Consider the following 27,491-nt stretch of genomic DNA (forward strand, 5'->3'; position numbering starts at 1 on the left):
TTCATCGCGTTGTCTTGTCGTTGAAGCATATTACAAATATTAATAATAATTTGAATAGCGTATCCCTGTTTTACACACAGCGAAAATAGCCTGTAGGCCTATTTGACCGAAATTCCAGAATCGGCAGATCTTGATAGCGTGGTAAATGTTTATACCCTATGGTTTTCAATGAATAGGACGCTAAATATAATTTTGGCTTTAATAAGATTTATCTTATAAATAAGTAAGAATAAACCTGTCCTCCATGATTCCTGTTCTTTCCGACAACAAAGCACTTGAATGACAAGCTCATAATCACGACTTCAGAAGTGGAAGGCAGTGAAAGGCAGCATCATTCATGAAAAACATACATCCACAGAAGAACCTTGGATTCTACAATGAACACAGTGGAAATGTGGCATACTGTATCAGGAGTGTTTCACAATGTTTGTAAGTTTTTACAAGGAGTTTTGTGAAATCATAATGTGCCTACATGTGCATTTAAGTTTATGTTCTGTCAAATAACGTAGGCTATGCAAAAAAAAAAAAAAAGTATTCTATTGAACTATTTTTCTGTCCATTCTCTTTCCTCACCATTGTAAAACGGCATACGTCTGTACACCGACACAATCGGGGGAGGGGGAAATCTTTGCTCGTGAAGACCCGTTATTTTCTCTTTCACGTTGGTAGGAAGTGGGATGGAGGCCCGCCTGATCTGTGAAAAAATGGACTTTGTTCGACCGCAAAAGAGTAGGCTATGAATAATAGCCTATCTTTCTAACTCACACACACTCATACGCAGACCTAGTAGGCTATATAAGTTTACAATTACGATGATTTTACGTTGAAACATTTACCTGTGCTACAAATATTCGTATTTGTTTATTTTTTGTACGTGTTTCTTACATTGTTCTCTATAAAATTATTATATCCTGATTCATCAGTTCTGGTTTTAAAATGTGAAAATATGTGAAAATATGTACAAAAAAACTGAAGATTTCTCAAAGCCTGGCTAAATTATTCATAAGGGAGTGCTTACACACACAGATGCCACACACACACACACACACACACACAGAGAGAGAGAGAGAGTAGCTGAGTTAATGTATATTGTGATGTAGCCTATGTTGATTACATATGCAAAGAAATAAAAAACACTATACACAATTGTTTACTAATCTTTTTTTCCATCTGAATTCAAATGAGCTTTGAGGTTGGAAAAATGCATCCATCGATATTTTTATTCGGCCTTTTTATTTGCCGCTGTAAATAAACAATGTTTGCTTCAAATACCAGGTTTTATCTCTGTTTGAGTTAAACGCTTATCTCGCTGAAATTAAATATATATAAAAAAATAGCCTAATAATAATAATAAATGCATCCGATTGTGCAGAGTGCAGTAGGCTATAAATACATTTAAAATGATAAAACGCATAGGCTATAAATGAAATGCGATAGCGACATCAAGACAATGTTCAATTTGTTTTATATATATTTATATATATATATAAGCTGCACATCAATTTGCCAGACCCGTTTGTCAGCATTAGGGCTAATTTTTCAAAACAAAAAAAGTTGTAACAATACTCCGACAAAATGACTCATATTAATTTCTAAGCAAGAACTTATCACGAGTGAATTATTAGCTTTAAGAGAGGTGGGATTACAACAGTATGGTAATCAGCTAGGGGGATGGGGGTGGCTATGGGTGGAATATCCATTTTTTATTGCATCACCTGTCAGTAACGTCCAATCAGCGTCGACTTTGGGGGCATTAATTGATGAAGGTGTCTCCGGCCTTGCTCAGTTCCCACTGTCATTTTATTTGTGACTAAACCAGCAACGGGAATAGCAGCTGCATTTTGGGCTCTATTTCTCTCTCTCCTTCTCTGTCTCTGTCTCTGTCTCTCTCTCTCGCTCTCTCTCTCTCTCTCTCGCTCACTCCCTCTCCTTTTCCCTTCCCTACTCTCTTCGCTTTTTATCCTTCTCACTGGCAGTGCAGTTCACCTTCCTCTTTTCCTCATGGCCAAATGGGAAGGGAGCTGAGGGAGCGCAGGTATACAGGAGCTCAGACAGGCAGCAGCCAGCCTGTCGGCAACATCACACACATTCCATCGATCATGCAGTGCTCAGGTCAATGGACTGATTGTTTTCATTCAAACAGGCCATTTCATTTTTATTTTTCTATTTAAAACTTTTTGTTCATCACGCAGTGTGGACATGTCACAGCCCATGCTGTACCGGTCAGCAGAATGCCTTGAAATAAAGAAGCAGCACTAAAGCTACTTTAAGGACATCCGTCGCGCTAAATGTTGGAATTAATGCAATGAAGAAAATGGGGGACTTGGAATCCGGTTTTGAGGAAATGCAGGGTGTAAAGCTTGGGTATTTGGTTATCAAAGGCAAACAGATGTTTGCCCTCTCTCAAGTCTTCACCGACCTCTTGAAAAATATTCCGCGGACTACTGTACACAAACGAATGGACCATTTAAACGTGAAGAAGCATCACTGTGATCTGGAGGAACTGCGAAAGCTCAAAGCAATAAATTCTATAGCTTTCCACGCAGCTAAATGCACTCTGATTTCAAGAGAGGACGTTGAGGCACTGTACTTTTCATGTAAAACTGAGCGCGTATTGAAATCAAACAAAAGAAGGGAAAAGACAAAAAATGCCTCGGAAAAAATGTGTGACGGCAAAAATCACACAGCTGCCAAAAGTGACTTTTGGAGAGAGAAAGTTTGGTTGAGTTTGCATGGCGTTCCACAGACTTTTTCATTCAAAAATAAAGCTGTTCGACAGGACCCTGTCCCTCGCACTCACTCAAATCTACCTCAAATTTACAGTAAATCCTTCGCCCGTGACTTTCAACCGGTCACGAAGTCGACATCTACAACCTTTAAAAACTATGAAACAGATCAAAAACCTGACAATTGCGTGGCTTTTAATCAGAAACATACGTTTTTTCGGCACGTTGTGAATCGGCAACCGCTGATCTATCAGTCCGCCATTGCAGCGCAGGCGAAGCACCAAGGCAACGCAGATCTACTTTACAAAAGGAAGAGGAAGCGCGAGAGCTGCGCGAGGCAGTTTTGGTCGAGGAGCAAACGCAGCCATCCGGTTTTGGTCGTCCCGAAGTGCTGTAAACCAAAAGTTCCCCACGGATCTTTGAGCCAGTTTCATCACCTCGAGCATGGATTATACGTTGATCCTCGGCATACTGGACATTTTCAGGAAAGCTGCAGCAGCGACACGGAATCTAGCTCCATTTCAGAACGGGTGAACAACGATTCGGATTTCGGGTCGAGTTTCTCTACTACCAGCAACTCCGGGACTTCAGATGAGGAGGAGGAGGATGACTCTCTGTCGGACTCTTCGGATGTCAGTAGCGACGAAGAGAGCTCGTCCCAGTCTGATTCCAGCTCTGTATCCAGTCAAGTTTCAGTCCAGAGTATTCGTTTCAGGCGTGCAAGGTTCTCAAGTCTCAACACTAAAGCACCTCTGCTCTTACAGCCAACTTTTCACTACAGGCCTAATGTGCAGAACATACCCACTAACCAAGGAGTAAAGACAACTTTGGATTGTGAAAGAACTGGCAAAACACAAAAATCGGACTTCACATCGTCCAGGGACGCACACAGGGATGGTGATGCCGCAAACGTGCAGAAGTTTTGCCCGGTGCGGACCTGTTTCCCAGATTTAAGAGAAAATGAGGGCTCTGAAGCACCATCTCACCTTGAATTTTCAAATGATCCAAAGACAACAGACTCTGTCGCTAACAAAATTAAAGATACTGGGCTCACACCTAATGCAAATGGAAACAAGGCGTTTCCCCAACAAAGAATACCGGGTTCTGCAAACAAATGCTCCCAAGCCTCCCACTGTGTTCAGGACAAAGAAATAACGGTTTGTAAGTCTTCTGACAGCAATCTTTCATTAGCAGCAAATTCCAGGAGGGAAGCAAAAACTTCCCTCAAACTGCCTTCACCTCTAAAACCTATCAAAACAGAGGCCGAGGAGCTCATCACTACCTCAGGCTTTAACAATGAGGGCAACCGGACAGTAAAAACGCCAACATGTTTACTCAACAACGTGAAGATTAAAGTCGAGGACACCTTTGACGAATATGAATATGCAAATCATCCCCTGGAATATCAATGCAAGGATAACGACTCTGATGGTCAGCGTATCAGTTATCATTTTAAGGAAACGGACCATTGCAACGCCATCGAGAGCTCTGTTCAAAAACACCCTCCCTGTAACGAGGAATCAAGAAGCACTTTAAACACTCCTTGTTCCGAGGAAGGGGAATGCAAAAATGGGGCAAGGGTCAGAAAAAACTACAGGGCAATGCTTCTGGGTAAGAAAGCCGAGAGTGTGAGGACATCCGCGAAATCGGGTGCAAAAGTTGACCGGAGCCCCCGTTCTGCCGGAAAATTCGCAAGCAACGAGGGATCGAATGAAGACTGTGCAGGCGCGAGCAAACGCAAACGAGCGAGCGCAAATGTAGCATCTCTGAAAAAGCCCTTCAGATTCATGGCGAATTTTCCCTCTCCGCCGTCTCTTGTTCTTGGCAGCGATGGAGATTTGAGTCCCGCTTACTCTTTGAACTCTTTAAGAAGTAACCAACTGCCTCATCGTTCTCACCCAGTGTGGGGATGGCAGCTCGGTCATTCAGTTGTTCCTCCCCCTCCAAGCCACAAATTCAGGAAAGCCTCTGTTATCCCTTGAACTGTTGTTTTGAGCTTGGGGGAAATGTCTTAAAACTGTGACAAGCACTGATTCCCGTTTAAATTGTTTTGTTTTCATCGTTGTTTGCAATGCATACGTCTCTGGCCTGTTGTTATGAAGCGCACACCGTCCTTATATAACACAGGCTGGTCTATTCGTCGAGGTTTGGGACTCGGGAATATACGGAGGTATTTATAATAAGCTGGGCTGGCAAAAAACAAACAAACAAAAAAAACACGATTGTTTTCAAAATAACATTATTGGCATTGTGGAGCTGTTGTGACCTGATGGACTAGACTCTCATGGAGCAAATGTTGGCTCATTTTGCAGGCAGGGTTAACCATCTCTCATATGGATGGCGTTATAGTGATTGTCAGGTCTGTGTCAACTAAAATGCTGATTTTGTTTTTAAAACATCTGACTTTGTCGGTATATTTTAGGCCAATGTTTTTTTGTTTTTTTTTTATGCTTCATCTACATACTGTATTTCTGAATTACTGTTGGCCGATGATCCATACCCTTCTTATTTATTAATTTTAAGGGTTCTCCCCAATTGTTGGTGCCTGGTTGTGTTCACTCACACGCAGCACACCATAACTCTCACGGTAGGCCCAACACAATGGCCCACTAACTGACAATCAAGAGCTGTTTGATTTTGCACGATGTAATAGAGGGAAAACACCAAATCGATCTCCTTCTATAGCACATCCATAGCTTAAGGTATAGAACAGCTAAAGCACAAATTTACCATGCATTGCACTTTGCTAATGCCCATTAAGGTGAATTAGTGATGTGTTTTTATTTTTCGATTTTCTTCCACAAAAGAGCCATCGCAAGATAACCCAAAAAACCTTTTTAAAATCTCTAGTTATTAATGTGGTGCTATTTTTCAATATGTTCGTTTGCTTTTAAAAGGAAGTTTTGTTGGTCGTTCTTATTGTAAATGGTGCCGATAGCGACCTATAGGCATACAGACAGCTGCAAACAACATCGTTTTACATACGAAATAAAAGAAAAAGACCTCGTTAGTGGAATATACACACATTCTGGTCAGGGTATACTTAGTAAATGTTTATTTCTCTTTGACTCAAGTAGCCTTGTTCTTTTCATATGGTGTTTTGATTGTATTTTACTTCACTAGGCCTGTTTTCCAAGGATATGGATTACCTTGGCACTCGAAAGTGTAACCTTAAAAAAAAACATTCAAGTTTTAACTTGGTGTTCAACTAGTACCCTGCCCCATATAAATGCCTTGTGATGAATGTACTGTGACGTAGCCCACCATATTTGTTTACTTCAGCAAAAGCAGACAGCCTCCAAAACAGGCCTTTAAAAGCTAATTGTAGCCTATCTTTGATGGATCAGCCAAGGAGCCAAATTATAAATTTTCTGATTATATTTCAGAGGGGGGGGGGGGAAAAATCAACTAGCCTACATTCTAATGTCCTACACACACACACACACACACACACACACACACACACACACACACACACACAAACCCCTAAATAAATACAAACATGAGAGTAATCACTGAATAGGCATAGACTATGCAGATTTGGCTAAAGCGAGGCTACCGGGTTCACGTCATTCTGAGAAAACACGTAATAGACTTTAAGGGTATTTAACGTATTAAAGTATGGGCCCATTACGTGTGCTTTGATTAACGTGTGCAAGTGGGGATATACACTATGTAGAGTATTAGGCGAAATTGCATCGCTTTCTGAATGTTCCAATACGCGATAGTGTGAAACTCTGACAGGTGAATGATTAAAATATAGTAGCTAGGCCTATATTTTTTTAACGCGACTATTTAATGTCTGCTCTCTCGAGCGTCTAAAAAGGAAAATTTTGTTCCTTTCTTTGTCAAAGTGCACTGCGGACTGACAGAATAGCTATGTCGTCCCAACTTCACATGGACTTATTCAAAACTAGCCAAATTTAACAGAATGTAGCGCACACATTACAACCCCATTGAGTTAAAGAATTTCACGATCTCCACAATGAACAGAAATGGGAAAATGACTCACTGTAAACATGGTAGCTTAGGATTTATCTGGTCAAGGTGGACTTTGATTTTTTTTATATATATATCTGCTTTTGCTAAAATACTTGAGGTCAGATTTTGACGTTTTTTTTCTTAAATTGAAGTCACTGGGTGTTTATAAAAATGCATATTTATTTTTGTGATTTTCCTGTTTTTTGTATACCATTGTTGTGTAGGATAAATGCACTCGAAATGAAAACTTGAAAACGTGAGGTGGATTTTGAAGCACTTTCTTTTTTTTCTTTTTATGGTGAAACTGTTCATTAAATACATCTGAGTGTGATGTGATATGATCGTTCATTTTTAGCTTTTAATTCATTAATATTCATTTTTATTATTAGGCTATAATCAACCGTTGTTTGTCCCTTTCCTTTGAGGTTAAAGCAAGATCAAACTTTAAGAAGTTGTTTATTGTAAAGAAAAGTGTTGGTGTGGGGGATGGGTTTAGAAACTGATGGTCTCGTGCCCTGCTATACACACTATGCACTCAATCCCACTACTTATAAGCCTATAACCACACATGAGCGCGTTTAGGATATAGGCTACTCTAATCAGGGAAAAGAAACGTGAAAAGCGAGTACGTAAAACAGCACATTTCAGAAGAGGATTTCTACAACAGACATGATCTGGTTACACTACCATGTTTTCATATAGTTTTTTATAATTCCGTGTGAGACCGTGAAGAGGGAGCATAATGTCTCTGGTAGGCTATAAGATATTACGATCAGCTGCTCAAAATAAACTGCTTCTTCTGACTTCCTTTCTCCAAGGAGAGCAAGATTAAAAGCAGAGAGGGAGGAGGAAGAAATTAAAGACAAAGCCTTTGAAAAAGATTGAAAAATTACTCCATAACGGCGCGCAATAAGCATGCACCGCTGCTGGTTCCTCGTGAACGGAACCTCCTGAGATATAAGCGACAAATTAAATTGTTAACTTGATCATTTGTGCATAGGAAATTAAGTGTCATAGTCGCAGCAGCCCCTTGTTTGTAGACTGTGGTAAATATGTAGAGAGGGGGTTTTGAGAAGGTTGGTGTCCTTCTAAATAACTCTAAATACTTTTAAATTCACCTGATTTACCTTTTCATAATTAACTAAATATAAGTATTTGTCAGTGATTTATTTCTTAAACCTTTCATATCAATATCACATAGGCATATTGTATATCAGTGTGTGTAGAATGAATCATATTTTTTTAGTCATTAGAGATTTGTGCCGAAAAAGGCCACAAGATAAATCTCTAGATCTAAAATAAAAATGTTAATAAAATTATGTAATTCCAATAGCAAATAAATATTATTTACAGCTAAATATATAGCCTAAAATAAAATAATATAAAACATTTACTGGTATTGTTTATGCTTCCACACAGATAAGCTGTTTCGTCTACAAGCAAATCAGCCTTCCAAAACAGTTGAAGGCAATAAATCTGTCACACAATGGAAATACACACAGTAGCGATACAGCAGCGGGACTACGTCTTGTGAAATGTAGGCTTTAGGCATATTGGCTATAAAAGTGTTCATGTGAACTTTAATTATAAAATAATAATAAAAAAAATTATATACAAATATATATAAATTCTTTAATGATAAAAAATATGATTTGATTAACTAAGATAATCGCTTGGCATGCACATAAACACGAATTATTAATACACGGACAGACGTCTAAATCAATAGGCCTATATGATTTCTTTAGAGTAGCCTATAGGTATATAAGCCTACTATCAAAAACCGGACAGCGACTGAATGTTCTACTTTAATGGCAAACGCATTTCCCTTTAAAAAAGGAAAAATAAAAAAAGTTGGCTAGCCTAGTTAGGCCTAGAAATGGTAAAAAACAAATTAAGCACGGCGAACACACTGCACAGCTAGACGGATCTTGCACAGTGAAACATACTGACTAGCTAATTTTGAGGCCTGACTTCATCGAATGGACTCGAGGCTTCATTCACAGAACTCAACAGGCCACCATTAGGCTGTTCAGTAGGAAAAGATTTTTCAATCTCCTAACAAGTTTATGCTCAACCTGTTGCTGATCGCTACTGTGGAAAATAACTAACCTGTGGAGAAATAAGCCCTTACGCTGTTTATAGATGTACAAGTATTTGGCTTGATTGTTTTCACACTAAAATAGTAAAAGACGACCAATAAATTGATGAATTTGCAATAGACTTAAATGTTGTAGCTATTATTATAAACAGGCTACACCAAAAATTGCCAATGCAATCCAAAAAAATAATCTTAGTAGCGGGTACAGTAGACAATAATAATATTAAAGAAGGCTATAGGCCTACACGTGTTGCATAAATATATCGTATTCTCAAACACTTCGGTCAACTATTCATCGTTCGCCTTATATTTAGACACGTGGTTCAACCAACAGGATAAGCGGCCTCATGGAAGCTTCTTTTGTAATGGGATCAGGACGTGGGAGGAAAATAATGCTGTTACGTGACCTGCAAAAAACTCATCACCATGTTGTTAATCCCTCAAATCACCAGTTCGACCTGTCGATTTTTCTAATGCTTATTACTCCACTAAGTTAGGCCTACTCACTAAGTAAAACCATATAACCTGGAGGAGTAGCCTAATATAACCATCAGTTACTTTGAAATAGCCTATATATAAATCCCATGCATATCAGAGTAACAGGCTTAAGGAGGAAGCTCTGATTGACTGAGGTCCTCGTCGGCTTTGTGGAAAGAGATTCCTCCGTTATCTGCATAAACTGAACACGTATCCTGAAAGAATACCCCCACACAAACTCCAAAAAGAAGATATAGGTTCCCTGTTTCAGACAGTGACAACTAAATATACATTGCAAGAGACAGAGATATTTGATTACGCAATTAGGGTTTTGTTCTACTGGTCTTTAATGACCAATCATTATTCTCAGATTTCACCTAGCCTATATGGTCACAGTACTGACTCGACAGCGTTTGTATTTTCAAAAGCGTAGATCGTGTTGAGTTATCAACAGCCACATAATTCAGTTACTAAAAACTCTAAATAAATACCCCCTGCTTCTCCATGAACAAGTTTAATAAACAAACAAATGAATAAATAAATAAATAAATAAATGTATTGCCCCTCATATGCTGTGAATCCCCAGTCCACGAGGAATTTCTTTAAATATTCCTTTCATTCAGAAATTTGTCACTTGTAAATTTGTAATGCCGTTTTCCATTTTAAAATCATAAAGGGCTTGTGCACCCATGTAAAAATCAAACTCATACGGATTGAAGAAAAAGTTCTACTCAAACTATTTGAAAAGGACACTTTTTTCAAACTATTTGAAAAGGACAGCATAAAAATAAAGATTAATATAAAATATCGTGTAGCCTATCCATATGATTCATTCGTGTTTATTCTGTTAATTATCGATGAGTTCTGACAAGCTTAATTTTAAGTTGCAAATGAAGTTGATAGTGACGTTGATGACAAGAGTTCTTAAATTTCTTAAAAGAAGTTCAAAACATAAAAATGTATCTTTATTAAGACAAGCAATACTTTTATTTCAGATTCTTGCAACTGTTAACGTTTTCAAATAAAAATCAGACTTATGAGTCTTACTACTGCAAATGGTTTTCATATGTCATTGAAAAAACAACGTAAAAAAGGTCTAACAAATTTATAGGCCTAATTCACCTTGCAAGTTATGAACAAACCAAAGCAAAATCATTCTCGATACTCTACAACGATACGGAAACAGTTAATAATTTATTGCCTTTTGGAGATCTATCACTATGCTATAGACAAGGGCAATTGATGTGTTAACCAATAATTCACGTGTCAAAATAATTAATGATATTTGTGAAATAATTAGTGAGTTGGGCTGTATAGTCAAACAAATCATTAAACCCAGCACTATCACGAGCAACGTTTCTTTCAAACACTTGTAAAAACAAGTCACTCATCCAAAACAACAAGCTCCCTTAACTGTTCCATTAGGAGACATTTCACTTATGAAAAATGTATGATGCATTCTGCTGTGAGCCTGCCTTACAATTATGACCATTCTGAACAGGCCACTTATTAGAAGTTTAACGTCGTAAGGCATTTCCAAAGAGGTTTAAGCACACTAGCATACATAAAACGAATAAATAATCAAAGAATGTAATCTCCATATGATTTTATGGTAACGTGGATTTAACCAATTAAGGAGCAGATCTGTTAAAACAATCACTGTAAGTAGATAGTGCATTATTTAACCAATCCCAGTAGAGTGCTAGGGAATTAGCATATTCTAAAGATAATTCTTTCAAACAAAGATTAACATTTAGAAAACAGACCAGCCTTTCAGAAAAAAAAAAGTCACCTGTTAACTGTGTGCAAAGTCAAATAAATGTACCATTTAAAACGTCGCTTTTAGACTGGTTCTTCACTACCGTTTCACCGCTTGGTGCAGATGTATTTGTAAAACAACTTTGTTTTGGATGTCAATAGCTATCCGAAAAAAGAAAGAAAAGAAAACCCTTAGCCTGCTACAAGCCTGCATCGGCAGCCACATGGTCAAGTCGATTTCCGCACAGCAGGCTACGGCAGAATAGCTTTTATTCTGGTCATTTCTGTTGGTCTGTGTTTCGTTGGGCAAATATTCAAAATGTGAATACCTTGTGCTGCTTGGATAAGTTTAATGATTTGATTCGTCCCTTTAGAAAGAGCTTTGTTGCAAGGCATTGCCACAGCGATGCGATATCTTATTATTACTGAATAATTTAAAAATTATTATATTATTATAACGACTAGTGTTGACACTAGGTGCTATTTTAATGAACCTTAGCGTGGTGTCTTTGGACTACAAAGAACGAAAATTTCAAAATGCACAGGCTTGTTTTTTTCTTTCCGCTGCGGAATTTGTGACAAGGTCATGTGTTATATAAACGGTACTTTGTAATATTTTTCCCAACTAACCTCAAATGTGAATGTTTTTATCAAAATAGAAGTCGACTAAAGTAGTCTACTACTATTGAGTAAACAGGTAAGAAAGCGAGCGGTTGAGGAAAAAGCCGATGCCGAGAAAAAGACGGTGCGGGTGCTGGGTGAAGGTAGAATTTACCGCATAAAACAATGTGTTCAGAACTCATTTTACCAACTGTGCTGTGAGCTATACAAGAGTTGCGTGGACATAAATGATAAATTACTGGCGACGTCTCGACGTGTTTGAGTAAGAACAGAAGCATAAGTGACAGCTCTTAAAAATGAGGCTCGCAAACGTATCGTCATTACACGTGCTATTGGCGCCCCCGCTCGGGCGGGAACCGTTGGAGAATTTTCTCTTAAAGGGGAGGACAGAAGGATTTAAGGTGGAATGAACAAATCACACCCAGCGACCCTGACTCCCGTCAAACTAATTAAATAATGAATATTGGGCTAATTTATCCAAAAGGGGATTAGCTTTATTTTTGACGATGATACAAAATTGGGTTATCTAAAATTGCGAAGTACATGCCTACCATTGCTTCATTGTTAAGGTAAAGTTGGCAGAACAAAGTTTTTACTTTTTAATGTTTTGTTATAGGCCTTATAAAAAAATGATGAAATTAAGTATGATAAATAATAAAAATAATAAAAATAAGAAGAAAATGTTTCCGAAGATTGTAAATTGTATAGGCTCACTTGGATAAAATGAGGAGATAAAAGTGCTAGAGGAAAAAAGAAAGAAAAAATGAAGTCGTCTTTTGTAAACGATGGTTTGTTTTTCAGCGCATAATTCCAAATTAAAGACTATAGGCCTAGTATAATAAGTTGTAAGTAAACTCAAAGACCAATTTTTTAATAGGCTACTAATAGTAGGCTACGGTTCTACCTATAGGCTACTTTAAAACGCAAAACAAAGAATGATGCATGCACGGTTAATTTCCGATTGTATAGCAACACAATAGAAATAGAGTTCTACAGAACAATGTTGATTGAGAATGAAATCAGAATAGCCTAGCCTATCTGATCTTTGATATTTCCCTGTGGGCCATTCATCCAAATGTTGGTAGCCTACCTGTCAGTAGCCTACAGTATTTAAAGATGATGCCGCAAGTCTTTGCAGACGAGGAGGAGGAAGAAGACAAAACAAGAAAGAAAAAATAAATAAGTAATATACTAAATATAGCCTATATAAATGAGCGCCCTGGCTTTTTATTTACGCAAGCTTTACGTGTCAAGTCTAACTTGGCTTTGGGGAACAGGCCTCAAAATGAAAGGTATGGGGTACGGGCGAGGGGACTGTGTCCTGAACGGGCGGGTAATTAGAATTTAGAAGAACTTATCCATAAGAAACGAGTTAAACTGTCTGTGACTTTTGACCTTGGCCCTTAAAAATCGTATAAAACATTACACGTTATAGTATCGAATTTTACGTTCTCAAATCCCAATTTAGTCTATTATTTAGGCAATTTTAAGTACCCTATATAAGCATTTCCCGTATCATTGCCTGGTGCTGAATTTGTGACTTTCCCTGTGGGGGAGATGAGCAAACTCTTTAGAATCTACACAATCAGCTGTAGTATGCTTAAACACATTGGTTCAACCTCCGAGGGTGTTCGTGGGCTTTTTTTTTATTTATTATTTTTTATGTTCAATGTTGTTGTACATAAATCAGTTCAGCTGAGCTGTCTGTGCGCTTATTTTATTCGCTGAGGTTGGCGTGACCATTCCAGATTTCTTCATTTAACATAATGTTTAACAAGCTTAGAAGACAATTTATTATCGACGAACGAATTGGTAAAATATGAGCACTCAGCCCAAGTCATTGCAGCAGGCCTGTGCATAAAAATGGCTATGTGGAGTCTAGCCTACTTGATATTGTTTTTAGCGAAAGAAGGGAACGATACACATCACCCTTTTCAACATGCTGGACTGTCTTAACCTCGTGTAACACGTCCGTTTCCAAACTTTACGCCAATGTGTTTGTTGAAAGTTGCAATCTCAGTGTTTCTTCAGCTAGAAGGTAAACAAAAGTACGTAGCCTATATTGTTTGTCTATCCCGCGCAGCCTCGTTTATTCGCGTATAAATTAAGCCATGTACTCCGAAATTTAATAATAGTACTACTCTGATCACACACGCCATAAAATATTAACTGATGGTTATTCTTAGGTGCGTTTTTTTTGTACTTTCTCTTCAATTGCGTTTAGCTTGTTTGATCTGTTCTATGTTCTCATGTAGCCTACTTTAAAAAGCGTTTTACATTTAAGCAATTGGCCACTTGTTTATTTACCGAGTAAACTGTACAATTGCATGCATTTTAATTATCAAGCTTTCATTAAATGAAAGTCAATTCTCTGCGTGACTCTTATTAACGCTATTTAAATGAGCAGAAAACATGAAGAGACGTTGCACCATAAATTGCAGACAAAGTGCTTTATTGTTTTGAGCAATGCTTATGGAATGGAGTGTATATCGGTTTACATCATAACACATGAGACAGCCTCCCCTTTGGTTACCCTCAACAACAGCTTTTAGACTCATATCCGTGAGTGTGATGCAGATTACCAGCGATTCTCCATCACTTCTATTACCTTCACTATCTAGATTAAAACAGTCACAAACGAGGGGATTTTTTTTTCTTTCAATAAGCCTGTAAACCTGCATATTCAAATAAAATCCAGCCGAACATGTCATCCATTAATGTTTAGAAAATAAAAATCGAATTGCTAAAAAGTACATGACATTTCCCCCCCAAAGCTTATGTGATGAGTGCATCAATGAACACATTGAGCAAGATGCTTTTGGCAAATGAAGAACATGGTGGAGGGCTTTTGAAGAAGGCGTAAAGTAAAGCTGTATCTTATAGCACTTTTCACATTTAGTGAAATCACATATACATCGCGGCGTGTGAATCCAGTATTAGAAGCTGAAGCGATGCTCTGATGACACTATCAAAGTCTACCGCTAAAACAGCCTCTTTTGTCATGCCCATGTTGTTGTTGTTTTGTTCTTTGCGATTATTATAACCAAGACGACAAGGGTTTGTTTTCTTACCCAATGAGAACAATAAAAAAAATGCTTATTTTCCCTGTGCAATGGTTTCCCAAGGGCACAAACAGCGCTCAGTTTATTAGGAAAATGAAACACTAACCAAAGACGCTGTAACATTGGTGCCGAATAATACTTCCAGATAAAAATGCTTTGAGAAAGCCCGAACACAATTTACAATTAACACTATAACAAGAGCCACACCTACTCATATCAACAAATTCACAATGCACACTCTTGTCCAAAAGGCTTTGCACATAGAATTAGCCGGTCAAGAAGAAATTGTGACCTTTTCAGTGTTGTGTTGTTGTGAACAGAAAGTATATGTGTTGTATTCATTTGAAGAAACAGCACATTTTAAAACATCAAAACACCCAAAAAAAAAAAAAAAAAAAAAAACACTGAAAAATCTTTTTTTTTTTTTTTTTTTTAACAACCACCCTAATATTAGAAAATAACATTTTACTTCTGTTTGAAAAAAAAAAAAAAAAAAGATTAAAAAATACAGAATTAAATAATTTGGAGTAAAAAGGCACGACTCTTGCACAGTGTATACATTGAAAACACAGTATAAAGCAGGTATGGGACCATCTTAAAAAAATAGACCTGGGGTGGGGGAATGGGGAGTTTAGGGCAAGGGAAAAAAAATAAAAAAAATTGTATGACCAAGCATGGAATATACACCATCTCTGGGCTAAACCAGACTGAACACTAAAAATAATGCAACATGCATTTTTTTTCCTCTTTTTCCTTTCTTTTTTAGACAGTACTTGTGTTGTAGGATTTTAACATTCTTCATTTATCAGAACACTTTTACCAAATCACACACAGAGTGGTGCTTTAAAATTCTGGTGGATTAAAATTCTATGTAAAAATATGTGCAAGTGATCAAAAAGTCTAAACCAACATAGGATGAGGCGGCTTTTTCTTTGAATTAGAAAAGTTAAGGAACAAACGTTAATCTCTAAGTCATATTACCTGCTTCTAATTCAATGCCATTTATAAAAGTATTCTCCTCCGTTACAGGTATTATGTTTCCCTTGTAAATACCACTGCTGAACCAACAGGATTCCGTGAACATTTTGGTTCCATTCATAATGTGCAAAATATACAACGTTTCATATATGTTGCTGCCAATTTGAACGTTCAAAAGAATTTCGAACAAAACTCACAAGACATAAACAATAAAAAAAAAGAAAAGAAACAATGTTTTAAAAAGAAGAGAAAAAAAAATACACAAAGCACCCCTTCCCCAAACCTCCATGGAATACTGAAACAACACAAAACGGTGTGTCCTGGTACGATGCAAGAGGTAAACTATGTTTTGTTGCTGAGAACAAGCGTATGCGTGAGAACACGTGAAACTGCAAGGCTGCGTTGAACAGTGCCTCATAGTGCTATCGTTGCAGCTCGTAACAGACCGAGTGATCCTAATAAAAAGTGCAACAGTTTAAGGTGCTGATGGCAACTGAATCACTAATGTAACAGAATTCACTGATGACTGAAGAGAAACCACTGATCCTGCTGCCTCAGTGTCTTCATTCTCCCTCCTGTCAAGTTGCTGCAAAACGAAATGAAAAAAACAAAACAAAATACAAACAAACAACAAACAAATACCTACCAGAACCTTCGCCTCCATTTCAAACGCGTTTGCCTCAGAACACTGAAGGAACATGCAAAACAGTCAGATTCATCTGTCTGTCCACACAAGGCAAGTGGGGGGCGATGGGTCCTCCTTTTGTAAATGGCTCAAAGAGCGTTTCTTGTTAGTCTGTCCAGAGCAGGAAGAGGACTGTGCGAGTAAGGAGAGTTAGTGAGCGGGGTGCCGTGGGGTCAAGTGCTTCAGGTGCCTCTCTGCGAAGCTGTTGACCTCGGAACGGGCAGCCGAGGGCTGCGTGATGTGAGTTCGGGTAGGGGTGTGATGAAATGAGAAGTTCTGTTTTGGCCTCCTTTTCCAGAGACACAATTCTACTAACTGAGCCACAGAACATCACATGCGCTCTCTTTCCTCTCTCCGTCCTCTTCCACTTTAAAAGGCAAGAAAAGTATCAAACGGAACAAACAAGAAAAAGGGGCATGCAGAAGAAAGCAGTAAAAAGCCCTATCCCCCCCAAAAAGGTGTAACTGTTGTCCTTTTCCATCACTCTCATGGTCCCACAAAAACAAAGAACGTATAGATGAAAATCAAAATGTAAACGAATGGTGGTTGTAGCTGCTGTAGGGGTGCCCCCCTGTGGCAGAGCAGGCGAGTGAGTGAACTACACCCCTCCGCTGGCGTCCCTCTTCATCCCTGTGGACTCAACTCAGCTGCCTCGGACTAGGGCAGAATGGTAGTGATGAAATCATAGAATCTCTTCGAGTACTGCTCTGGGTTCACGGTGGAAATCTCTGCCCCAGCCTTCGACAAAAAACAAAAAAAGCAGGAGGTTGATGCCTTGATAAAAGCTATAAAGGTTTCAGTCATGCATGCATGATGAATGAGATGACAGAGAAATACCCAAAATAATCCTCTGTACAGTACTTTTGGTACATGTTAAATAAGTATTTTTTGGTTAATGGTGTTTCTTCTATCCATTCTTACAATGTAAAAATGTTTGCAATTTTTTAAAGTAAAAGTAAAAACCTGTTATTTGGTTATGTTACCTTACCGTACACATATAACAATTGTACATGGTTTAACATCACATCATATGTCATTTTACTCTTAAAGGGGTGATGAACTGAGAAATCAAAGTTTCCTTGAGCTTTTGACATATAAGAGATCATCATACTATAATAATATCCTGTAAGTTTCAGAACTGAAAACTACCTTGTTAGTCCAATAAAAGCTTTTATAGACATCAGGCTCAGCAAACGACTCGTTTTTCAAAGTGGGGAACAATGACGTCAAAGAGGATAAAACACCGCCTCCACAAAAGAAGATCAACGCCTACTTCAACACGGCCTGTTTAGCCCCGCCCACCGATTCGCCCAAACTTGCTAAATAACATAGGACGACATGATAATTGCTACCGGATCGAGCTACTTACAAGCAATAAACATGCTGTTGACTAAATACTGTGCAGCGCCTGTTTGTGGAAGAAGACAGTCTGCATAAGCTTCCTTCGGATTCCAGCATGGTTAAACTTTATTAAATCAGTCAATCACAATTTCCCGACACGGATCTGCCAGCAACATGTAAGTAACCATGTGTATTCTAATGCCTGATCTGCGATCAGTGATTTCGGTGTAATTATTCAAGTTCAGATATTTCTCTTAAAATCGTTCAATACTGTTTATGCATCAGTGACTAACGATCAACTTCACATAATTTCTCGTAGTATTATGAAAATAATCTTTTTTTAAACTGTTATTAAATTATATAGCCTACAGAAAGCGATCAAAGAACGATCCCTTTCGCCCAAGCTGTCAATCAAACAGCACAGCGCGAGCCCAGAAAGCATGGTGTATCATTTCACTGCTATGCAGATGATACACACATTTATTTGCCTCTGAAACGCGAGAGCTTATCTGGACACTTACCAAACTCGTGATGACATAATGACACTGTTACACTACACAACGAAGCTCTTACTGTGTACTCACATCGTGTTTGCATTGTGATTTGGTGTAAGCATTTGTGAGAGTGCAAAAATTGCGTTGCAATGATAAGATCTTTATTCACGCGATCAACAGACTGTCTGTCATCTGCTCAGTCAGTGCTCATCATGCTGCAACCTTTCATGTGATGGAATAGATTTAAATATAATGCTTTAAACGATACTTTTCACGATTTGTTAATCTCGATAGCTGTAATAGTAAAAACGTAGTAAAAGTTTTCGAGAGAGTTCATGTAATACTAGCTATTTCATTGCAAGCATGTCAGCCAATCACAGCAGTGGGCGTTTACACTGCAGTCTCACAGCAGACACGCCCCTTAAAACAGAGCGTTCAAATCTGAGGCAGAAATCAGGCTTGGAAAAATGGCTTTTATTTATAAATTATGACAATTTTTTATGTAAAAATCATACTAACATTATAAGGGCACCCCAGGGAACATTATAAAATAATAAAACAATCCAGTTCATGACCCCTTTAAAGACTGTCAAATGTATGGTTTGAAGACGTAAAAACTCAGAATTGTCTTAATATATAGTAAAAAAACAAAAAACAGTAAGATGACATTCCCAGAAGTCCCTGCCACATGACTAAAATATATATTTAACGTAAATATATTTTGTTTATTCTTATTTTTGTTATTGGAAATTTAAATCATGATGTGTTTGTCTTGAATTTTCTACTATTTAGTGAATGTTTATTGCATTATTTAAGTGTCATGTTTTACCCTGCTGGCGTTTTGTGTTTGTGTGTGTGACCCTGACTGTGCACAGTCTATGTACAAATATTGGCCATGTTTTATAGGATGAATTCTGAATCATTATTCGATTTTTTTTATAGTGATATAACTCTACATATTAATAAAATGCCACTTAAAATGTTACAAAAATAAATAAATAATTGAATTTGTTTTAAAGCACTCACCCCATGCTTTACCGTCTTGGCTGCATGAGCAGCCTTTTTCTTGGCATCATAATGCTGCAGGATGTCAATAACAGCCATAAAATACACCTCCTTTCTGGGAGAATCTGAGGGAAAAAAGGTTTGCAATACATTTTCATAATGTGACATAGTACAGAAAAAAGTAGGATGGGTCTTAGCTTATCAATCATGAATTGATTTGATTTGATTGTGAAAGGTGGCCATTACATACCAGCATGGAGACAGAACAGAATGTTTGACTATTAATATTATTTTCAACACCTGCCTTATTACATTTTGATAAAAACTTAGAAGACTTTTATTTTAAGAATATCATGCATGGATGAAGCGTTCACAATAACCGCAGGAACATGCATTCAAAAAAGGGTAATAGGGCCAATTTTGATTTCATTCTACTTTAAGGTCCTCATATAAACAAAATTATGTCCTATAAAGCAATAAGCCCCGTGAAGCCATAGTCTACAGTGAATTTAGAACAGCTAAAAGACATTGTTAGGTACAACGCAGCGTCCTCTTAGCTGTTCTAAATTCACGGTAGACTATGGCTTCACGGGGCTTATTGCTTTTATAAAATGGTTGGTCCATAAAAATATTTATTTTAATGATTTTAATAATTGTTTAATTTACAATGGCTTCGAATGCTGCTCAAACTATTTATCATATACAGTGGAATATCTTCACAGGACCCATTTCAATAAGACAGCACATAAGCTTCTTTCTTCACTCACTGTCATGGCTTTTGATGGCATAGACGTCAATACTGGGGTCGAAGTCTCCCGGTGAGAGTGGTTTAGAGCTGTCTAGGGTGTTACTGGGACTGTCAGGAGGCGTCCCAACAATCCCTCCATCACTCTCTCCTTCCTCATCTCCCTCATTATCCTCACTTTCCACCTCCTCTTGTTCTGCCCTCTCCACGTCATGGATCCCAACCAGAAGACTGTAGTCCATCAACTTCAACAAGGCAAGGAACTAGACAGAGATATGAGGGAAGAATGAAGACAACAGATGGATAGAAGGAGAGAGGAAGTGCACAAGATAAATATATCATTGTATCCGTACCAGGCAGACAAGAGTGAAAAAGCAAATTCTTCTAAATCATTTACCTCCACATCCTTTCGAAGCTTATCGAGGAAGGTTTTCTTACTTTCCTCGTCAATGTATATTTTCTGTCCATCATTGATGAAGTCATTGTCTTTGTACGTAGGGAGTTCTTTAGCCTGGTAGAAAAGAGAGAAACAACATTTAGTGTGCTAAGCATACTCACTTTAAGAACATCATCAGAGATTCATCATTAACATTCAAATAAATTCAGATCCTGATACCCTGGTCATGTCATGTAATATCATGCAGCACACCAGGGGGTGCTCTAGATTCACAATAAAGAGGCTGTTTGGTGCGTTCAGCTGCATGTAGTGTCAAGGGACCAAGCAGTCTAACAGTTTGGCTGATTTAGCTGATCTACATTTGTGTTTAGAGATATTCAGAATGGCCTTCGAAAGAAATGAGCTTTTAAACAGAGTTAAAGATGTATGTAGCTACAATGCATTGACATTAATGTAGACCCGCCAACACCAAAATCAGCTGCGACTCAATATGACTCAGCTGTAAGTAATTATTACTCACTACTACTTAATAATTAAGTAATAACTTTTTATGGCTTGTTCGAACTAATGAAAATGAATGCGGGCGAAAATATGTCCTCCGGGGTGATTAGACCTCCAGAATGAACACACTCCAGCAATTCTCTGTAATTAGCTCATTTGGTAGCCTTGCTCCAGACTCCAGTAAATACCATATTAATGGACTTTAACAGCCTCTACCGTTTGCAGATTTCCCAACTTTTAAAAGCAAACATGCACCTATCAAACTGTTGTGAAATCTAGGTAAATCATTCATAGTTGAAGTGTGCTCTGCTGGTGGGTTGAAGAACATTAGAAAAGGTTGAGAAAAGCGCTTCAAACCAGACAACAATATAAGTGCACACTAAAAGTGAACAGACATTAGGGCACTGATGAAATAGTTTGCATCCATTACAGATTTATACACGTTCCCAATCTTATTATGTGAGATTCATCTGTATGTGTTATTCCAAAGGCAAAAAAATTTGAACCTCTGAAACAAATTTTTGGTCTCCAAGCCATTTTTCAACCTCTATCTTCCAAACACCAGTCAAAGAGATCACTTTTCAAGAGTTAATAGTTTTCTGACTTATAAAAATTGACCTTAAAAGTGAGGTAATGGACTTGAACCTGATAGGCAGGCAGGGATGGAGCGAAAGGAGAAATATTTAACCTGCTGCAGGACTGAATCACACAGTATATGGCAGCCTAGTTCATTTGTTTGTTTCTTTAAGCCATACCAGCTTCTATGGTTATTTTCATGGTGGAAAAAAACCCTAAAGACACTTAAGATCTATCTTCAAAAAAAAAAAAAAAAAAAAAGTGTAAAAAACCTATTCTAGGTCGACTGCCAGCATACCATGGCTTGAGACGAGAACTCGAAACCAGAGAGAGAGAGGATAATCTGATGTGCGATTAGGGAGAAATGGCTCTTGCTTGTTTTATGAGTGTGTTTGACTTTACTTTTACGTGGAAAAAAAGTATTTATGGCCAGTAAACTTCACAAAAGTATATCAATGATTCAAATCATTGTGTGAATAATAAAATTATGCATTGAAGCAAAAACAGAACATATAAATATTTGTCTTTGCAAATATTTCTGAGAAAGTTACTTCAAAGTCCACATTTGCACTGACATGTAAAGGCGCAAAACAAAAAACAAAAAAACAAGGCTGTTCTCAGAAAACAGAGCATGTGTGAACCTTTCCTTCTATTCCTCTTCATGACTTGGCCGGGCAACAAGCAGCTTAATGGCTGCTAAAACAGTGAGTCCTCTGAGAAGGGAGTGAAGCCTTATATCCTGTAGCCTATATGTGGGACACAGGGCTGACAGTGACGGCCAGTATCCCTGTTAAGCAGTGACCTTAAATTGGCACAGTTTCAACAGTCATGTGTAAAGCTGCCTTTGGCCTGTAATAGAACAGCAGCAGGTTCAGCATTTATTCAAAGAGCCGAGAATAAATAGGAAAGTACTGTATTCATAATCCATGTGGCAGATGAGAGACTGCAAAAAAAATTATTTCCTTAATCAGCATTTTGGTCTTGTTTTTCTAACATTGGTCTTTGTTGTTCCTTAACATTTTTAACAGCCAGATAATTGACTTGAGATGCAAAACTGTGTGTGGTAAAACTGAATAAGACTAGTTTTTAGAATATATATTATTAGAACATATTATAATTCCATTTAACATTCCATTTAAAATCTGATTCATAGAATTTGCAATATGTAAGAACAACAAAGATATTTTCTCTGAAATCAAAGCTCTTTTGCTTTGTCTTGTTTTAGACAAAGATGCTGATTAAGGAATTTATTATTTTTAATCTTTGGCTGATTCTCTTTATTTAAAATCTCTTTAAAATTTGGCTATTAAAAATTTTATTATTAAAAAAAATTACATTTGTTTAACACAAAGACACATGAAATTACAAGGATTAATGGCTAACTGTTAACATATTTCTTCTTTGCTAAGCTCTAGTACCTTCTGATGACTAAGACGCAAACAGTCTGTCATTAATTTAACCTTTTTATTTACATTCGCAGAGTTGATGTCACTGCAGCTTACAGCCTCTTGGTGTAATCTCCATATCTTAAAAAAGCACCATGGACTTTGCTTCACCTTGACACACTAAGTATAGGATAGATCTACATCTGCGCACCCGATAATCACAGACGCTCTAAAATCAGCACGCCTCACTCTCATACTCACTCTCTGCTTCGCTGTAAATTAAGGTGCTCGAAGTGACAAATGATTAGCCACTACAGAATGAACCATCTTTAACAAACACACAAACAACAAAGAGACTTGACATGCATATATATATATACACCGTAAAACTTCAAATAATGGCCGAGTCCCAAATAGACGCCTGTCTCTTTTACACGCCTGGTGTGGCTACAGGTTTGGATAAATAAAGGCCGGTCTCAAATAGAGGCCTGGTCTGTTTTTTAGTTTCGGGTTGTATTTAATCTTCTAAAACCCGTCAGATCGTCTGTTTAAGCCAGTTCTATGGAGCAGATCGCATCTGGGCGGGAGCTGTTAGCGCAAGCAAGGCAGGCAGAGTGGAGGAGAGCGACGAGGAGGAGGAGGAATTCGCCAACTTGTAGTTGAGGATCGCGGTGATGATGATAGTGATGAATAGGGTCCTTTTGTATCACATGATTGCAGCTGTTTTACAGGGTACTCTTCATTCTTTCTTGTTGATGTGTTTCTGGCAACTAGTTCATAGGCTCGATGGATATTACCGGTAACTTGTATTATTCAGTCCATGGCTGTCACATCGTTTCGTTTTTTTATGCTGCCAATAATCTAAAGGGGGTCGCACACCGTACGAGAAGCGCAGCGCCGCGTCTATGACAACTTGAGGTATCGCACACCGGACGCGCACTTTGTCAGTTTATGGCCAGCAATATTGTTATGTTTAAAGATATTATGGAATTAAGATCATGTCTGTACTATGTTATGATTGTACTGAACAATTAAATACAATCGTTGCTTAGTCTGCTGCAGTCTGAATTCACTTTATCTCAGAGCGTCCGTTAACTGAATGAATTGAGAATTTCACCTGAAAATCCGATAACATCAGCAATTTTCATTCAAGCAGCTGATTTCTGTAAATGAGTGTAAAACTGAATGTATATTGCAGCACAGGGTGAAGTCAGTATATACATTAACGACAATTTGCGACAATGTACACTCACAGAGAATAATGTGTTCGAATTTTAAAGACGTGGCGCTGTGCTTCTCGTCTGGTGTGCGACCCCCTTTAGACATACGGATATATAGTAGGCAAATTCTTACATTAACAGATTTGTTAAACACAAACACAGATTTGGTAACCTCCAACTGTCATGCTTTCCATCTATCAGCCTATGCTATCTGGATCGTTATCTCTAGGCCTACACTCAATGAACAACATCTCAACACTAAATTAAAGGCCTGTCTCATATAGTCGCCTGTCTCAAATACAAGCCGGTGCAGTTCGGCGATTTGGGAAAATAAAAGCCCGGGCTATTATTTGAAGTTTTACGGTACACAGTATATAAAGGAAAACGTATTGCTTTCCCTTCAGAATTTAGTTTGAGTTTGAGGGTGAAACTGACCTTTTCTTTGTCACTTGCCTCTCTGGCAACGGTAGATCCCTACATAGAAGAAAAATGTAAACATGTCAAACCATATAATCATCATCTCGCTTGACTTTTCCACTCATTTTTCATAATCCTTACCTTCAGGTCATATTTCTTATACACAGACAACCGATGGCTGAATACGTTGCGTGTGACTATCATATAAGTCTCGTCTCCATCTACAGTGAGGCGGTACATGCCTAAGAACTGTGGCAGCAGTGTGGTACCATGAAATTCCACGATATACTGCAGCGAGAAAAGTACTTATAACCATGTGGCTCATTATAAATGTGCATGTAAATTTAAAAATGATTGGTAAAACATCAATCAAATGTACATAGCGCTTGTATAGGGAATGTATGAGCTTTTGTGTTCGCACCTGGTGGTACTTCTTGAGAATGTTGTGCATCTCAGCCACGTCCTCGCTGCTTATGGTCTTGACGACGTACCTCTTGTCGTAGGAGGTGTGGAAGCGAGCACCACTACGACCCTGAGCTTCACTGACGAGGGGCGCTCTACGGGTCAAAGAGTTCTGCCAACACACATAGAAAAGAGGAAGATGTCTTGGCATACACAATAAGCACAAAAATAGATGCAACTGACAGGTTTTGCACTCATTTACACATGAAGTGAGATCTCAACATCATCACACTGAATTAGAAATGAATGGTAATTTAAAAAGCAGAAAAGTTGAAACAGACAGTTGTTTTTATTCTAATTTCTCTTACCATCTTTAGCTAGCATCTGTTCAACTTTGCATTTATTTACACATTTTCTTTAAGCACACTTTGGCAACAACCAATGTTTATTAGCAACTGATTAACACCATCAAATTGTGGATCTAAAAAGCAGTAGTTTTTCCCCTTTTCCACACAATCTGGCCCTGTTACACATTACAGTTCTGAGCCAGAAAAATCAGCTGTAAAGCACACACCTGCTCGTTTCGATCCAGGAACCACTAATGTCATTATCCAGAAAGCAAGAAGATGTAATTACCATAAAAGTTTGCTGCTTAGTATTTTTTGTGGAAAGCATAGGCTAATATTTTTTTCCAGGAGTCTTCAATGAATAGAAACTTCAAAAGAACAGCATTTACAGTATTTTACTTTTTTGTAACAATGTTAAAGTCTTTACTGTCACTTTTGATAAAATTAAATGAATCCTTGCTGAATAAATGTATTAATTTCTTAAAAAACATTTTTTTATAATACATACTCAAAAATAAGAATATGCACAGTAGGGCTCCACAATGTATCGTTTTAGCACCGATATCACAATGTACAATCGCAATGTAGTATAGGGTTCCTAGTTGATCCGTGATCCGTAGGGGTCAGCTGCCCCCTGGCCAGATTAATTGCAAAGTTTAACCATCATAGAGTGACAGTTTATCATTTGCATGTGTTATTAAGTCCTGTCAGTTTAAACATCAAGTGCAAGAAGAATGGAACTCGCGCGCTGCACACAGAGCCACGCAGTCAGCAAGTGAAGTTCATGAACACCGAATTCCCTTCCCTTTCTTATCTATTTGTGCTTGAACAGACATGTGCACGGAAAATTAAGTCAAAATGCCCTTCTCGACGAGTTTCCTCATAAACGCAGTCGGTATTGGATACGTGCATTCTATTGAATACAGTTTGTGTCGCCAAAGTTAATCAAACAGCAAAAGAGACAGAGAAAATCACTTTTGTAGCTTTAACAAAGATTAACTGTGTTATTTATATGAATCATGTTTAATTTATACAGCGAATACTATGCAGTGTTATTTTACATTTGATTATACAATGTCTGTACCTAAATAGTTCATTTACCTGAAAAATATAAAGCACTGCTTATTTCATCTGTGTTTTTGTTCTATTGTATTCAGATGCTTGTAATATGTTTATTATTTTCTATGCAGAATGCAGATGCACTACCCTAAATAAATACCCCAATCATCCTAGAATGATTAAATCTTTACAAATAGAGCTATTCAAATCATCAGGTGAAATTGTTTTCATATCGCAGAAAAACAAAATATCACAATGACAGTTTTTTCCAATATCGTGGCACCCTAATGCACAGCAAAAAATTAGACTGTGATGCTGATTGCTGCATGTTTGTTTGCGGTCAGTTTAAGTAGTAAGTCAGTTATGTTATGCCGAAAGTTCTGAAGTTCAAGTTCTGAAAGAGGTTGACAGAACTCACCACTGAGCACTGGCTCTCATGGAAAAAGCGTATGTGAGTTTTACTGTAATCGCCCTGCCCACCAACACATGACCACTTAGATGTGTAGACAGCAATTTTTCAACTGCCCTTGTGTCTGTACCAATTTCACGAAGCACATGAAAAGACTGGAGGGTCTCTGCTCAGTGAGGGTGAGTGAGCTTCACTGAGCAGCTCTACGTACATTTCCAAGGTCTGCTACCTCAAACATGTAACATACACACCCACACATATTCCTATCGCCTCTTTGATGCGTCTCTGTTCCTCAAATCTATGTGGTTGGATTTCCTCATAGATACCCTCACCGTATTCACCAAGTATACTCATTAAACAAAACCAAAAGCAGGATATGAGATTTCGAAAGGCTTCCCAGGCTGAGTCATGCGGGTTAGGGCCTGTAGCTGTTCAGCTGATGGCTCATTCCGCAGGGAAGTGGTGCACAGATGGGCTGAAAATAGTGATGATGAGGCAGGTAGCTGTCAGAGGACGCAGGGCGGACTGAAAAAAACACACAGCTAGGAAATCATAGCAGGATTAAGCTAGATCCTTATTACAAAACAGCTGTTATCATGCAGGTAGTTTCGCATAGCCAGACTTTTGACTTGCGGCATAACGTCTGGTCCCAAGTACCGCCCACTTATGACCAACATGAAAAGCTGTCCTAAACTAGCCTAATTATATAGGGTAGTGGTTCTGAAACTTTTTGACTCCAAGGCCTCACATTGTCCACAATAATATTTCAAGGCCCCATCACTCTTCCAGTCGTTCTTGATTTAC

General features: G+C 38.1%; 2 protein-coding genes across 2 annotated transcripts in view; one reads left to right on the forward strand and one right to left on the reverse strand.

The window, feature by feature from the left end:
• The first annotated feature begins 1,703 nt into the window (after positions 1-1,703).
• skida1 (SKI/DACH domain containing 1) lies at positions 1,704-6,115 on the forward strand. Its single transcript, XM_079863654.1, has one exon. The coding sequence runs from the start codon at positions 2,306-2,308 to the stop codon at positions 4,706-4,708; it is 2,403 nt and encodes an 800-aa protein (XP_079719780.1). The 5' UTR covers positions 1,704-2,305; the 3' UTR covers positions 4,709-6,115.
• Positions 6,116-15,200: 9,085 nt separating this feature from the next.
• Positions 15,201-27,491, reverse strand: part of pip4k2aa (phosphatidylinositol-5-phosphate 4-kinase, type II, alpha a) — a 28,841-nt gene continuing 16,550 nt past the window's right edge. Inside the window, exons 4-10 of the mRNA XM_079863968.1 lie at positions 24,892-25,044; positions 24,612-24,758; positions 24,489-24,527; positions 20,372-20,485; positions 19,997-20,237; positions 19,251-19,354; positions 15,201-17,127 (exon numbers count right to left, since the gene is read on the reverse strand). Of these exons, the coding sequence (XP_079720094.1) occupies positions 17,047-17,127; positions 19,251-19,354; positions 19,997-20,237; positions 20,372-20,485; positions 24,489-24,527; positions 24,612-24,758; positions 24,892-25,044 (879 nt within the window). The 3' untranslated portion in view covers positions 15,201-17,046. The remainder of the gene's footprint in view (positions 17,128-19,250; positions 19,355-19,996; positions 20,238-20,371; positions 20,486-24,488; positions 24,528-24,611; positions 24,759-24,891; positions 25,045-27,491) is intronic.

This window comes from Squalius cephalus (assembly GCF_949319135.1).
Source record: "Squalius cephalus genome assembly, chromosome: 25".
NCBI classification, from domain to species: Eukaryota; Metazoa; Chordata; class Actinopteri; order Cypriniformes; family Leuciscidae; genus Squalius; species Squalius cephalus.